At 38.2% G+C, this 16,228-nt stretch overlaps 1 protein-coding gene across 1 annotated transcript in view; it reads left to right on the top strand.

Annotated features, from left to right (window-relative positions):
• The first annotated feature begins 7,068 nt into the window (after positions 1–7,068).
• Positions 7,069–16,228, top strand: part of FAM241A (family with sequence similarity 241 member A) — a 160,708-nt gene continuing 151,548 nt past the window's right edge. The window contains exons 1-3 of the mRNA XM_086612509.1: positions 7,069–7,168; positions 7,438–7,571; positions 10,617–10,721. Coding sequence (XP_086468635.1) covers positions 7,069–7,168; positions 7,438–7,571; positions 10,617–10,721 — 339 coding nt within the window. The remainder of the gene's footprint in view (positions 7,169–7,437; positions 7,572–10,616; positions 10,722–16,228) is intronic.

Below are 16,228 nucleotides of genomic sequence, written 5' to 3'. Positions count from 1 at the left end.
AGATAAACTCTATACAGAGAAATAGTAGCTATAAGAAAAGTTCAAAATGGTAGCAGATATAATCAGTAAGCACAGACTAGAAGATAAGATGGTGTCTGTGATAAAGTGATAATAGAACACACATTGTGTAATTCTCAGGGCCAAGTTTTATCCAGAACATCCTTCACCTTCTTATACCTGTCTGGCTTTAGAGCAGGATAGTTATAGATTGATAAATAGGTATGTGCATATACACATACATGAAAAAGCATAATTTGTTTTTTTTTTCCATATATATAAAAATACAAATGTAACACTGACTGTATGTTGAGTTCCAATAGCAAGAAAAACTCACTTTCCAGTCACACGCACACACGAAAAAAACAGTCGTAAATGCAGTTGCCATTATGTTATTACAGTTTATTATTGGAAGACATATGCTGAAAGTATGTATGTTAACTATCTCTACTCTGTAATTTGCAATGTATTCACAAACTATTGCTAAATACAATTTTATTTACATTGATTAATACTACTTCTAAAAAGAATAATGAAGTAAACTTTCTTATTATATACATTAGTAAAGATAAAGGCATAGCCTTCTTTAATTAGCATTTACAGCAATTTTGACACAGAGTTCAAAGGTGAAATAGACTTAGTTTTATGTACACTGGATCTTAGAGTTATTAAAGACTGTAAAACTAAAATTCAGACGCTGAATTTTTGAAGTAGAAAGAAACTGTATTTTATTTGATTTAAATGTCTGTAAAGCCAACTATAGCCACATCTATCTTGGGAATTGAATGTGAAATATTTTCATTACTAATCTGGTGTTGGTGGAAATGTTTTATGATTTTGGCATGCCTACTATCAGATTAAAATGCAACAAGATAGTAACAAGAATGGATTTATTATTCTTCTCTATTTCACTGCCTGTCTATAAGTGTCTCTGTGCAACTATTCTATTAATATCATGACAGTGTAATTGGGTAACCAAAGATGTCTGCCTGGTTGTAAAAGATCTCTAATAATCAAGGTGAAGCCAAATTGCCAACTGTTGTGCCCACAGCTACTTTGAGGCACAAAACTGAAAGCCTAGAATGTGAAATCCATATGTCGTAATTGACTAAATAATCAGCATTGATCTGAAATGAAATGTTTTCCCTAGCATACACATAAATTGCATATTTGGCTGCAGAACTTGTAAAGAGAATGAAATTTATCTGACTGAAGATCCTTTGTTATCAGAACAGCAACCAGCGTCTAGATCATAGAATCATAGAATCATAGAATGGTTTGGGTTGGAAGGGACCTCAAAGATCATCTAGTTTCAACCCCACTGCCATGGGCAGGGAAATCCTCCACTACACCAGGTTGCCTAAAGCCTCATCCAGCCTGGCCTGGAACACTTCCAGGGATGAGGCATCCACAACTTCTCTGGGCAACCTGTTCCAGTGCCTCACCACCCTCTGAGTGAAAAATTTCTTTCTTATATCCAATCTAAATCTCCCCTCTTTCAGTTTAAATCCATTGCCCCTTGTCCTATCACTACACACCCTTGTAAAAAGTCCCTCTCCAGATTTCCTATAGGGTCCCCTTAAGTACTGGAAGGCTGCTAGAAGATCTTCCCGGAGCCTTCTCTTCTCCAGGCTGAACAGCCCCAACTCTCTCAGCCTGTCTTCATAGCAGAGGTGCTCCAGCCGTCGGATCATCTTCGTGACCCTCCTCTGGACTCGCTCCAGCAGCTCCATGTCCTTCTTGTGTTGGAATAGGACAATGGATGTTTAATGCTGGTCATTTCTATATTTACCAGCCAGCTCACCCTGTGTATTGGTACTCCCACAAGGACAACTTCCTGGAAGTGGTGTTTTTCCAGACTGATAGTCAAGCATTTACTTAATGCAGAGATTCTCTTTCCAGCAGCTTATAGTAATACAGAGAAAATGTAGAGATATTCTCATTTAATAGGATATAGCGGAAGGACCCAAAATGTTCTAAACCTGTCTCATCTGTGGCTCTACAAAACAGCAGAGGACTACTTGACAGTATTACAGTTGACAGCCATTGCAAGATTTAGCATGTGATCACTGTGTTTTTCGTGGAAACTTGGCAGAATGTGGCAAATTCCCTCTCATTCTCTTACTCTCCCTTCCTTTTTCCAGTACTTTCCTGCTGTATATCCGTTATCCTATTTCAGAACAGCAGTGGGTGACTTCACATATTTCTCAGGGATTATCGCACTTCATGGGCAGCAATATATCCAAGGCATCTAAAAATGCCCTGGAAATGCTTTGCCTGGAGTATTTTACTGCTGAAATGGCTATAGCAGTACTCCGTCTTGCCTCCTACCTATTACTTCTATATTGGTGACCAGGCTGACTTCAGATGGAGATGAGATGTGGCATGTCACCTAGACAAGAGCTACAGCTTTCTCTGGGCAGTTCCCAGTGTGGACAATCACCAGACAGAACCTCTGACTTTACAGCTTTGCATCCCAAAGGTTAGTCTGAGTTAACTCCTCTACTGGTTCCCTTCCTTAAATTTGACCTTTTCCGTTATGAGGGTATGACATGGGAAAATCACAAAAAGTGAGTGCTATGGGCAGACCTTTTTGCTGCCATGCGCAAATTGTTAATGGTACTGATGCTATATACAGCATTGCTTGATGTGTTTGTTAATTATTATCTCAAACTATAAACGCAAGGTGACTAGTTCTACTATATCCTCCATCCGCAAAGTGATGGGCTTGTGGCAATATAAATGAGTGCAGGTTTTTTACTTTGTAAAACCGTCAGGAAAAGGTTTGTGTATTTTCTTTGTTTGTGCAATCTCCAGAACAGCGAAGCCCCCTTTTCCTTAAGGCAGTGTCTTAATACAAATATTAAATAGCAATAGAAGTTGAAAGACTTTTCAAATGTACAAAAGTACATGAGAAGTATCTTCCTGAAAGCATTCAGTCACTTGGAACAAACTGCCTTGGCTTTTATAAATATAGTGGAAAAAATAGCCTTTTTTTCTGGTTATTCTCTGAGCTGTTGTAGTCCATTGGCCCTTTCTCACCTTAATTTCACCCCTTTCCCAGGATAAATCCAATTTTCTTGCTCAGACACCATCTTATCTTTGGCTTAAGAATTCAATTCATACCACAGACGTTGTATAGCTTATGCCATACAGGTCTCTCATAAACTTCACAGCTGATGATACAGTAAGACTGGAAAAGTAGAAAAACACTCCTGCTTGACATGGATGTGAAAATGAGAACCCAGGTTTTCATCCTCCATCATGTTTTCATGAAGTGACACAGTCTTTTGTTATGTTTTCCTCTTTCGCGTTTCAAAGCTATCCAGAAATTGTCTAGGCATTGGCACAATATTTCTCTTTTATGCTTAGGAAGAATGGTCAAAGGGTGCAGCAGTAGCTCTTACGTTCCATAATAATGCTCTTGCTAGAGTGGTTTTTAATAATTTCCATGTCTATATAAGCCTGTTTTAGAATATATATCATGAAAACAACTTCACATCAATTTGAGTAAAAGGCAAGGGTGAATTTTGTCCCTTGTGGACAGACATTTGCAGTAGAGTGTCTTAGTGCACCCAAAAGTCTGCACTCCCCTGCTGTGGCAGATAAACGCAGATGCAAGGGAAGTGATAAACAAGAGAAAGAAGACCAGTGCAAAAAGGGGCAAAAGGGCCAGAGAGAGAGCTCAGAGAGCTTTTCTGTTGAACTATTTAGTGCCTCATAGTTAGAGGTACCCTCATCTTCTGGACAACTAAGTTGAGAAATAGCCCACTGTCACCAGTGGGCTATTTATCTTTTTAAAAGCTCAATTTTTCCACACTGCTGGACTTTAAGAGACCAGTAACTGGAGTTTAAAAGTCAGAATAAGCTTTCCTGACCTTCTCCAGCAAATCACACTCTTCAGTTATCCATGCTCCTTCAGAACTCCCCTGAAGGAATTTCTTACTTGGGCAGCTTGGTAAGTGATCACCAGATGAGCATGGCCTAAGAAACTGTAAAATGTGTTTATATTTTAATGAAAACTCTGAAACTTAAAATAGGAACTCAGTTGAACAGACCATGACTCACAGAAGAAGGTTTCAGATTACAGTTAGTTTCTGTACATTTTCACTACTAGAGTAACTTATTCTTCTTCTGAAGCCACTGTGGATCATGGGGAGTAGTTATTTGTCAGGGAGACCTCTAGCGCTGCATCAGGGCAAAGAGCTCAAGTTGCCAAGTTGACCTCCTGAATCCCTTGCTCGTGTTAGGCAACAGTGAACACATCAATCCTTCTGTTGCCCACAAAGCCCAAGGGACTGCTGGGATATGGACAATGCAAGGCTGTTGGTTGTAATATTTATGGGTAAAGGGGTTGGAATTGTCTTCCCTCATGGAGTATCAAGCCTCTTCTTTAACATCATCAATAAACAATAACCTTAGTATAACAATTTGGGTATATTTTTTGGTATATTCTTTTACAGTTTTATTGGTTCTTCTGACTGGTATGCAAAACCATACCATAGCATACACGGGAACTCTTTCAGAAGCAGGATGACTCATCCGGACCCATCCTGAAACACTATGCAGTGGAGACAAGAACCTATCTTGCCAGAGATGGGAGGCCACCATGTGAGGTCAATGTCATTCCAGAGAGAGGTGCAGAGGCTGCCTTCAGGTGAGCTAGTAAGCCTCCTACTGGATTGGGAGCACACAGGCAGCCAGGCCGTTTTCTTGGCAACCTTTCTGTACTTAGCTCCAGAAAGAGCTGAAGTATTTCTGGCATAGGCTTTTAATGGATAAAAAGCATGTGAACTTCAGCGATCAGCCTGCTGCATAATGTCCCAGGGCAAAGATGAGCAAGGAGCACTTCAGAAAAGAAAGCGGGGGAGGGGGGAACGACAATTTGAGCCAAGTGGGGTCTGTACTTTGTTCTTACGTTTTTACTGGCAGAAATGCTGCTATAGTCTTTTGCAAAGCTTCAGAGTTCTCAATTTACTGTAAATAACTCGTGGATCAAGATATCAAAATGTAGTTTTAAAAAACTCAAGAGATTGAGAATATGGAAATTATTATGGCATACATGAGACAATCTCAAGATTTGTTTTAAAACTTTGAGGTCTTATAAACACTCTTCTGCTTTCTTACTATCTGTACTCTGTAATTAAGTCTCCATGAAAGATATGGGACATGACTTTGCTGTTTATCTGTCTAAATTCTTATTCTGCTTCTGTGATTTCAATATCACTTGATCACTACAGTTATTAGTAAGCTCACGGCTTTGTGTAATTACATATTCCAATTTTTGCCATACCGAGTTCCCAATATTGAAACATTTTTTTTAGAGGAGAAGGAAGAGGGATGCTGAAAAGCAATAACTCTTTTGTATAACAATCAAGAATTAGTTGATGTATTCATTTGGTTTTTTCTATTTCATCAAGTGAAAAGTGGCAGAGAAGAAAACCTCTTTTGGCCCTAAGGAGCATATAAAAGTGTGGTGGTATAAGTACTTCAATAGATATATACAGCAGAAGTTAGAAGTATTTGTTACCAGTAAGGAAAAGTATCAAACAGGAAAGAACAACTCAACTTTGTGCTTATGTGTTTACACTCTGTTAAGGCTAAGGAATTTTTTTCCATATTATTCTTTAAAAAAAAAAAAAAAAACAGACACAAATATTTGATATAATTTTCTTTTAGTTTCACTTAGTGTAATTGTTTTAAAAACCTGAACTAGAAAATTAGACAAAATGAAAAATATGCATTTAATATATTTCAACCTGAGAGCCAATCATCTCACAAATAACTTATTCAAATCATGAAGAGTTCCATTGCAGCCAGTGGAAATACAGTGGTGTGGGATCATGTCATGATCTGTCAAGGTCAGCCATCTAAACACTATGTAAAAACCATACATTTGCAAGGAAAGACAATCCCTTAATTGCTAGTGGAGGCTGGTGACATCTGAAAGTGGATAGGCAAAACTGTCATAGGTCCAAGACCAGAGCCAGTTCAGAGCATCTGGTAAAGATCAGAGAGTGTTAAACTCACATCTGCCTGTGATGCAGCCTTGTCTGTTAACTGCAGTCCTGTGTACCAAGTTGCACAAAGAAATGCAGATTTTAAGATCACTCGTTAGGTGGCTACTTTGCAAACTCCATTCTCTGTCTTCAGCTTTAGTGTGATATCGAACATTCCGGGGGATAGATAGTTATTCTGAAGCACTTTTATGTGAACTGTGTAAGAGCAAAAATATTGCTTGGAATTTCTCCTTTATGCTTGTCTCCATAATTATATGCATATGCATATATCATTCAGCTGCATACAAAGATCATCTGTTTTGCATACCTATAAATTACAAGGTTAGTGTTAAACAAGTAATTGTATGTTTATGTAATAAAACTTCTCACAGTGTTGCAGCAAATGTGAGTAATTAAATCTCTTGGAAGGACTGGAAAGCAAAATTATGAAGCTATGCAAAACACTCTTTTTAAAAAAAAAATTGAATTTAGTATAGCAAGATACTCCTAACTGATTGTAATGACTTTGAAAAAGAGTTTCTTACATGTGAAGCGGGTCAGGAAATCCATAGCTTAGCAATAACCACGACGATTGTATGTGTATATGTATATGTGAATCAGTTTGGCTAATATTCTTCTTGTTTTCAGAATTTGTGTTTACGTTGGTTATTTTCTAGTCAACAGAACCACACAACCCACAGACATCAAAATCCAGTACGTTGTTGAGATTTCTCCTCCTGCACATGGAATTCATAGCCCCTTTGATACTGCACAGTAAACCGATGCTAAATTGGAAGTTAGGCCCCAAAATTGTGTACCAAGATTTACATCCAGCAATAGGTAATGGCTGTTCAAAACGCCACGTAGCAAGCAAGCAAGGTATAAGCACACAAACAGTGTGTGTAGTAAAATAACCTCAGTAGTATGTAAAGCCTTTATCACAGTTTCTGCTGGAGGTCTTTTCTGACTGCCTACTAATAAACCGGGGTAGGGTTTCAGCAATTAAACATCTGAAGAGAGGACTCCGGGTTTTATGGGGTTTTGTGCAGGTACTTGTGCTGCAATTCTCCTGATGGATGACTGTGCCACAGAAGCAACAGAACCTGTACAGCCTCTGTCCTCCCTTCAGCTTTTGGGGTTCCCTTTTGGTGGCATAAACTTAGGAGGTGAAGGTAAGAGAATCTGGTGTTTCTCTCAGCTCAGATTGAGGAGGTTTACCAGGCAAAGGCTGAGGCATGCCAAAAGCTGCAAATCAGGACGTTTGCTTAGTTATGGACAGAATGAAATGCAACAGGAGAATATAGTGAAGGCAAGGGCACAACTCTGCCTCCCATGCTGCGAGAAGCGATGGCAGCACAGACTAAATCGGGCAGGCGTGGGATGAGATAGTGCTTAGTCTGATTAACTTCTTTTATTGTATCACCTGTCCCGACTAATTCAGCCACTAAGAATCAGGAAGGCTCCTTGCCACTTACTGCCGCTGCTGCTCGCCCTCGTGTTCTGCTTATGCCCATTGCTCAGATGCACAGACACCTTCTGCTCACTGCTGCAGATCATCTGTGCTGCAGGGGTCAGGTGAGGTGGAGAGAAAGGGGACTAGGACTTGAGCTGTTGCTTGGTGTAAAAGTGTTGGACAAAGTCCTGAGAAGCAGAGAAGGGTTTCGGAAAGCTGGCAGGGTGGCAAGCTAAAGAGAGAGCTTCCTTTCTAAGCAGATTGTATCAAACAGAAGCTATTTGTGGCTTCGATTTTTAGAAGCTAAAAGCTGCTTGGAGTTGAACTTACATTGAGGCTGCTTACTGAAAAGCTGAAAGGCCCTGTCTAATCCTTTTGTTGCTTTATTAGGTTGTTCTCGGAAAACAATTGCTTAATACGTTATATGGAGATCAGCTTTGACAGTATTAGGTTAATGCAGGTCTCAGGGCAGATAGCAGCTGAGGCAAAAATGTTGCGTAGGAAAAGTTACCTCATAACAGAGTCCTACAGAGTAAGTTTTGTAGTTAGATTTATATGCTGAGAAATCAAGTAATCACTGATGTTTCATGCAAGTGTCTCCAAAGCTTGGATTTAACTGGATCATATCAACGGAGGGAGAAGAAACAGAAACAGCTTTCTAAAGCTGGAAAAAACAGAACAGGACAGGAGTACAGTACAGGAAGAAATGATGTGTGATGCACATGGCATCTGATTTCAATATGATGACTTTTTCCGCCCTCTTTGAAAATGTATCTGGAGTATGCCATTTGTTTTAATGTCCACAGATTGCTTGATTATTAAATTAAACATGACCTCTCTGTTCCTATCAACTTAAGAAAGAACTGCTGCCTTTGTAACTTTATAGATGGTTTTGTCAAGTAGATTTATAACTCGTTTATTCAAATAATTCTTATTATCTTCAAAAGTTATTCCAACAAGTCTGGCACCTTGCAGTAGCTTTGTACCTTTGCTGTAACTTAAGTGAAGAGTTTGAAGATGATTGTTTCTTTTCCTCACTCCGAGATACAATCTTTCTGTCCTTACGCCTATCTATTTCTCCCCTGGTATTTTGGCTGCCCGTTTTAGTTCCTTGGACAGCGCTGTGGCCTTTGAAGTCAGAAGAAGAATGTATCTTTCCACATGATCAATAGGCATTTGGCCACCAAGTCTCCACAACACTATTTTTAAAAATAATCACAAAAGTTTCCTCTGAGAGAGAGACAGAGAAGAGAATAAATTCTTGAATGGCTAGGCCGAGATAAGCAGATAAAATAGAGAGGCTGGATCAAACTGCTACAGCATCACATTTTTGTGCTTTTACTTTAAAATGTTTTGCCAGATGAGTTAACACTTGGCCTATTTGTATTGTACGTTTGAGGATTTTTCCTTTTCTCAATTATTAATAACAAGTAGTGAAATGCCAGCATCTCCCCTTACATTGCAGCCTTTTAAGACGTGTGTTCCAGTTGAGACTGGCATGCAGAACTTACACAAGGCCACCTTGTGCAGGAGAATGCCATGGTTGTGACAGCCAAGGATCCATGGGCTCAGCTTGCCAGCCAGGTCAAACACTAAGAGACAAGAAGTTTTAGGGGACCAAGAGACAAAGGCAAACTAGGGGAAGGAGGAGAGGAAGCATGAGAAAAATGAAGATGAGGCTCATTTAAAAAAAAAAATCTCTAGTTTATATGAGATTAAGAGTACAGAGAGAGATGGCAGTGGAGATCTAACTGATGGACAATTTAGGGAAAAAAAAAATCTGGAAACATTGTTGCAGTGACTATACATGGAAGGCAGTAAATAGGGAATGAGTCATGTATGTCTGCTAAAAAATTACCACAGCTGATAGTGTTCTTTTCCTACTGTGAGTACATGTGGTGATGCACTAAAAATGCAGATTAATTATGACTGCAGTGTATCCTTTTAGGGAAGGCTACAGATGGATAAATTTACTAGAGGAAAGTATAATGCACCTATGATATGCTTGAAAGCCAACAAGACTGTATGTTGCATACATCTAATAATATACACTTTTTTTTTTATGAATAGCATTTCTTTGAAAAAAATGCATTAATCATAAATTAGATTTTTCCCATTATAGGTGATTCTCATTTATTTCCTTTAATGCAGGCTAGAGATATCACATATTCATAATCTCACAAATGAAAAATTAAGCAGTTTTCTGTGTAACTATTTTGTAAAAGTAAGGGGTCTAGTCATGAGTTACTAAAAGGATGAATAAGACAAGACTAAGGACTATCAAAATGTATAGCTGTTTCTAATGATGAGCAAGCACCAGGAATACGTGGGATAAGGTAATATAACAAGAACTAATATCGTAGTCTACCCAACAATGTAGATTTTGTCTCTTAATTGAGTCTCCTTACCTGCAGTCAGAGATCTCTGTTTAGTCTCTGTAAATCGATGAAACTGTGCCGCTGGACTGAGATCCTCCCCTAAATGTATGGAGTAGGGAATCAGGGTTTAGCAAACAGCAAACATCAAATGGTTCAAAGTTTGATTTTAAAATGTGAAGGTGTGTTCATCCTTAGAAACCAGTCTTTTATAAATCAGCTTCTTCCAGGGTCTGTATGAAAACCAGGAATGTGCAAGAACAGAATTTTTCAGTATGTTGAATTATACCAAATATACAGAGTTCAGAAACTGAAAGCAAGGCTAGCCCAACTGTTTTCAGGCTTTAAACGTTGTGTCAGATGTGTTTTGAATTTGAGGGGAAGTTTTCAACTAATTAATTTTAATCCATGGAAATTTAATATACTTTGCTTACTCTGTGCATGTTGTTCTGTTAATTGAACTCCCACTGCATTTTGATTTCATACACACAATTGCACTGCGATATTTAGCTTTTAACTATTTATACTAAAACAATTGAAGTTACTGGTGTGAAGAGTTATGCCTGCTCTCAAAGAAAACCCAGCAAAAGAAACAGTGAAAAGGATGAAAATCAAACCAAAACAAGTGGCAGAGAATTTATAGTGCCTGACAGTATTTTAATTGAGCCCTTATTGTTACTCCTGTATGAGAAATGTTCATCTAGAGGGAAATCCTTTAGGCAAATGCTGCCATCTAGAGAGAAGCAGAAAGAAACTTCACAATTTACTTAGTGATATGATTTTTATTTTCAGGGAGCCCCAGGAGGAGCTGGACAAGAGTCCACAGAATGTACTGCAGTGTCAGAGATGAGGACCATCAGGATGCCTTTCCAGCAGCTGTTGACTGAACACAGTCAGGTAATTCCCACAGACATTGGGCAAAAAAACACTCAGAAAATCCTGACAAAGGGTTTTGAGTATGCATCAAAGATACCAAATGCCTCTTCTTAGCCTGTTAAAATTATTCCATAATTGTACATTTTTTCCTTAGCATTTCCTTTTTTTTCTGAGAAAAGCTTTTACTCTAAATTTATTTTGATTAAAGGAAGAAATGCAATAGAAGCTTGCATTATTTGCTATCTATTGTTCATCTGCCTCTTTTTTTTTCATGTCACAAAGCCTCTCTGTTTACTCTTCAGCTGGTTTTGAGAATTAGGATTGCAAAATTCAAATAGAATGACAAACACAAAGAAGCCACTGAAAATACCTGAAAGACAAGAAAGAAAAGTGGGGATTTACCTTGTCTCAGTATATTCTGTGTGCAGCTATATAAACATCCCAGTGTGTTCAAAGACCAAGCTATGCACGTTAAGCCTGAATGGCAAAAATGAATTCTTGTAAGTACTTTCAAAACTCTGCTAGCAGTAGCAGTTCTCTGGGTGTAATGAAGATGACTCATTATGAACTGCTGACTTAGAAGAGCCTGCAAATGATGCTACGCGTGCTCAACCTTGTTATGCCCATTTATTTCCCTGAAATTAGTTGTACAAAGTTAACCATGAGTGATTCAGAGTTCCAGATTGAAGTGCTCAAATGAACAAGCACAGTAAAACACGTCACAAGTGTAGCTTTGGTTTCACAGAGACAAGTATGTTTCAAGGTCAGTGTGTGAAACCATGTAATGCGTTGGCAAGTTCTCTCTAGGGTATATTTTTAATGACTAGTTTTCTTTGATGTGGTGTGTTGTTAATGACAAACTGTATGTTGTCTTGGTAGCGTTGCAGGTAGGCAGCATGTGAGAAGGAAAATAAGGCCACTTCTGTGTCTGTCCTGCGAAGTACCCAAATAATATTTGTAGTCTGAGAGTTTAGGATAGCTTAGCTGCTTCTCCCTAAAGTGATGTCCTGCGAGTGGAAGAGAAGTATGGGAGAACCAGAATTTTTTCCAAGTATATGCATGTTTGTTGAGAAGTGTGCTTACAGAGTGGATGAGTTTGTGCTTTCATCTGAAAACTGTCAAGGGGCTGGAGGCGCTTTGGAAAAATACTAACAATCATTCCTATATTTTGTGTATATTTATAACATATATAACACTAGCAGGTTCTCTGTGACTTAGGAATTTGCTGAGATTGAGGGAAAGACGTTTGTCTTTATTTTTTATGCAAACTGAAAATGTAGAGATCTTCAGAGCTCTGTAATGAACTTGAAGAAAAACATTTTACAAAGCAATACAGTTTTTAAGTATTAGTCGGTCAGCGGGACATTTTCCTAGCGTTTGTAACGCATATTGGCATCAGAAATATTTTCCACCCGGAAACATTATCATCCTTCATATTTCATATCTAACACCTTTTCTGCAGTACAATTACATTGTATATTGCTCAAGTATAAAGTATACACAACACAATGGAGTCCAAGGAAGGCTGGTTCTGCCATGCACCGTGAAATATTCTGAAATCACAGAACAGATTCTTTTTTCTCCATGTTTCTTCGTGGACTTTTGATACTGACATTTGTATCCAAAAGACTAGATAGATTAAACCTACTGTTCCTTTGTTCTTTCAGTTATGATCTTAACTGAGTTTTAAGCACCAGACACGGTAATTGTAGCAGCCCAAAAACAGTGCTTACCAGCCAATTCTATTTCACTCAGGAGGAGGCTTGAAGTTTGAAGTTGCAACACAGGAAGCTCAAGCTATCTCTTTAACTACACAACAAATACAATAAGTTTTTAAATATATTTTCTCTCTGGCTGCCATAGAGGATTAGGGAAATGAAATATACATTTCATAGTGATGCAAGGGCATGTTTTGAAGTGACAGTTCCATATGTTACCAAAAAAAAAAAAAAGAAAATCACAGATGCCTGAAAATGATAGGAAGCTTGTGAGTTTCCACAAACACATGAAAACTTCCCAAAGGCAAATTCCCTGCTTTCATAAAAATGCCCATGAGTGTCTTCTGTTCTCTAACATATGTTACTGCCTATAAAATTCTACAGCCTTCCAGAATGCTGGTGATGTAGATAGAATTCTGCATTCCTACAGTAGGATATTTTTGCTCTTATTTAGGGTTATTTATTTACTTTGCCAGATCTTCTTCTCACAGTTCTTCTGTTCAGTACGGTCACTTGTTTATTATGTGTAGGGAGGGTGGTATCTTAGGAAAAAAAGAGATGAACAAAATAGGACAGATTAAGAATGGGTTTGCAGTAAGCCAAACCTCAAATTATTTATAAGATTTTGAAAAATCAGGTGGGATCTTTCATCCTTCTTTTCATTTTTGGTTCTGTGTCTGGACTCTGCTTTTTCCAAGAATTGCTGGACTAATCATGAGATGGTTTGGAAAAGGATGATTATATAACATCCGAGTGCAACTGATGTGGCAATTACCAAGTAGCAAGATTCAGAATTATTATTTGAGTTCTTAAAAACAAAAAATCCAGCACCTCTAGTAAGATTCCAAAACAACTGTAACATATGCAGTGCCAGTAAACAGATATGGGCCTGTACAAATGCACATATAAACTAGACAATGTGCAACTGTCAAATGTGTCTGATACAACTGGCATCAACATCAGTAAGATTCCTCTCTTTTACCTGTACCAGAACAGTATGCTCAATATAACAGTAAGCTCTTCCCTTCTCTTCCTTTCTTTTCAAGTTAAAGGACAATACTTTCACTTTATTCCTACAAGTGTCTGTTTAGACATAGTAAATGTGATTGCCTCTTGCATAGCAGTCCTAGATTCTGATCCTGTTGGGGTTTTAATTTCATTTACTAATATATTACAATGGTAATATCCTTCCTTTTTATTCCATTGAAGTAACCATGCTAGCCCAGGTCACATAAACTTGGTCTGTTCATAAATATAAAATATTTAAAAACAGATGAAAGAAATCAGAAGTTCCTTTTAACACTGGTTTGTAAATGGTCATTTTGCTGGAATATACTTTTAGCAGCCACACAGTGTACTACAGTGCCTTTCTTTCTGAATGTATTACAAAATACAACTCTGTGCAAATTCAGTGTTACCAAACAGTGATGCAGTGCCCCAAGAGGAGTGGTAGTTTGCAATCAGTCTTTCGTACACGATGTAACCGGACCTTAATGTAGATTTGAAGATCTAAGTGAAACTGCAGTGAGAACTGAATTATGACAGGATCTGGAATCTGTTGAAGACCGGAGATAAAGACACTTCACTTTGGAACAAACAGTAAAAAAATCCTGACTAGTCGGACATTGATTTTATTTTGTCTAAAAGATGGCATCCCCAGGATATAAATTCCTAATGCTATTCCAAAGTGCTTGGTTCAATTCTGACATATAGGGAAATCTTCCAAGAAGTCAAGGCCAAGAACATCTGTCTTATTAGACATAAGCATGCCTTGTTTTATAACCATTTTCAATTACATGGTTTGGGCCTAGTTTTTCAGCCGTTCTGTTCTTTGTATATTGGCCCTTTCTTTCTGTACTAGATTCTTTGGGAGTTTTATAACCTACACCATTGTGTAACATGATTATTCCACCCCATCAGATACTGATTATCACAGAGTGACCTACCACAAAGGTATTTGATAGGAGTTCTCCACCTCTCTCTAGAAAATGTGACAAGAGGAATTAATTGTTGACAGGTTTCAAAAGACTCTTCAGCTCTTCCTTCTGAAAAACAGATTAATCAGTGAAATTCAAAAGAATATTCTACTTTCTGCAAACCAATGGGTTTATCCTGTGTGTTGAACTATGCCCCCAGTCACTCCTACACCATTGTCGTCGCCTGATTTCATTGTCCAGTGACCTATGCTTGGCTTCTGTTTGTGCTGTCTGTGCTTAATGTTTGGTTTCCATCTATCATGATACTACCTTTCTTCTGAATGATAAACTCTGCATTCGGCTAATAGAAAGAGCTATAAAAATTAACCTGGTTAACTTTTATTAGCTTGTTTTGGTCAACTACAAACAGAGTGCGACAAGACACACCCCTGACCTGAACACCTTCATCATCAACTTCTGGCATGTGACATGCCTGCCATATGCCAGATACGTATAGCTGATCTCTAAATGCCATTTTCAAAAACATGTGCGTTAGGCAGTCTCTCACTTGTAGTAAAACTTTACTTGGAAGTGAATAAGCTACAATTTCCATAGCCAAGATAGTGGACCGTATAGTATAGCTATGGAAGTTAATTTAGCTTCCTATACAGCATGGAAGGGTACTTTTACAAACCAGAACAAACAACATATTTCTCTCTGGACATACAGTCCGTTCAGTAGTTCAGGAGACAAATACTACATTCCCACAGTAGGACTCATCTGACCCCATTCAGATATCTACATCTACACTGGTTTCTCCTGGCAGCGTGTGCGCTTGGAGGAACGTGACCAGTGCACACCATCTCAGCTTGAAATAGTTGTTGAAATACATCAGATGAGCAACACAACACGTGAGAATTGTCTATAACTCTGCATAGACTATATGGAGGAAATAAGTAGTCTGTTGGGACTCTAATCTCCAGGGTGGATATCTGAAGTTAGGTGAGCTGAATCCCATTCATTAAACCTTTGTTAGGCCCATTAACACAGTAAGGCCAAAGTTAGGTCTATTAATACATCTCTTTAGATATATGGCCACAGTGAAAATACCTCTAGAGTCTGCAGCATTTTTCCACTTAATCAAGCTAGACTGCCTTTTTTCAGAACATACATCGTTATGTTTTGTCTCCTTCTTTTCCAGATATGGTCACCGTATTTTTAAATCTGTAAATTAATAGTGCTTTCCACTTCCTCCAAGTATAGTCCCAATATTTTAAAACATGTAAATTAGCAGTGCTTTCAGGTTCCTGTAAGTTTGCTGAGCAGGACTGGCATGCAAAGAGCAGCCTGTGATCTGTGGATCATTAAACTACCTACACATACCTTAACTTAATCTCTGGGCAGTAAAACCTAATCTCAGGATCTGGCCTGTAATGGCCACTGTTTCTCATGCTTCAGAATAATAAGATTTCCCTTCAATGTATAGATTAAATCCTTGCTACAGATACTCTCTGCTGACAACTGAATTAAGAGAATCACTAGAGGCAGGAAACCTATTTTGCCAAAATGCAGACAAACTGGCCAGTCCTTTCCCACTCAATTCTTTTGGGGGCAAGACTCCCATTGCTGGAAAAAAAAAAAAAAAGGAAAAAAAAGTTGCCTAGATAATGTGTTTCACGATTTGGTCTTGGATTGTTCTAGTATTTGCAGATATAATTTTAGAGATGGATACACCTAGATCTAAAGAGTGAGAAACAAAAGCACAACTTAAGTCTCAGGTGGTAGAAAAAGCTGAAACCTCTTTAAAGACATTTCAATATGACACCCGCAAAATAAGACAATTTGTTGCCTCTAAAAAAGCAACTAAAAGCAGCTAAAATGATGAATTTAAGCA

This window comes from Tauraco erythrolophus, chromosome 5 (genome assembly GCF_009769465.1).
Source record: "Tauraco erythrolophus isolate bTauEry1 chromosome 5, bTauEry1.pri, whole genome shotgun sequence".
NCBI classification, from domain to species: Eukaryota; Metazoa; Chordata; class Aves; order Musophagiformes; family Musophagidae; genus Tauraco; species Tauraco erythrolophus.
This window is presented reverse-complemented; position numbering and strand designations above follow the sequence as displayed.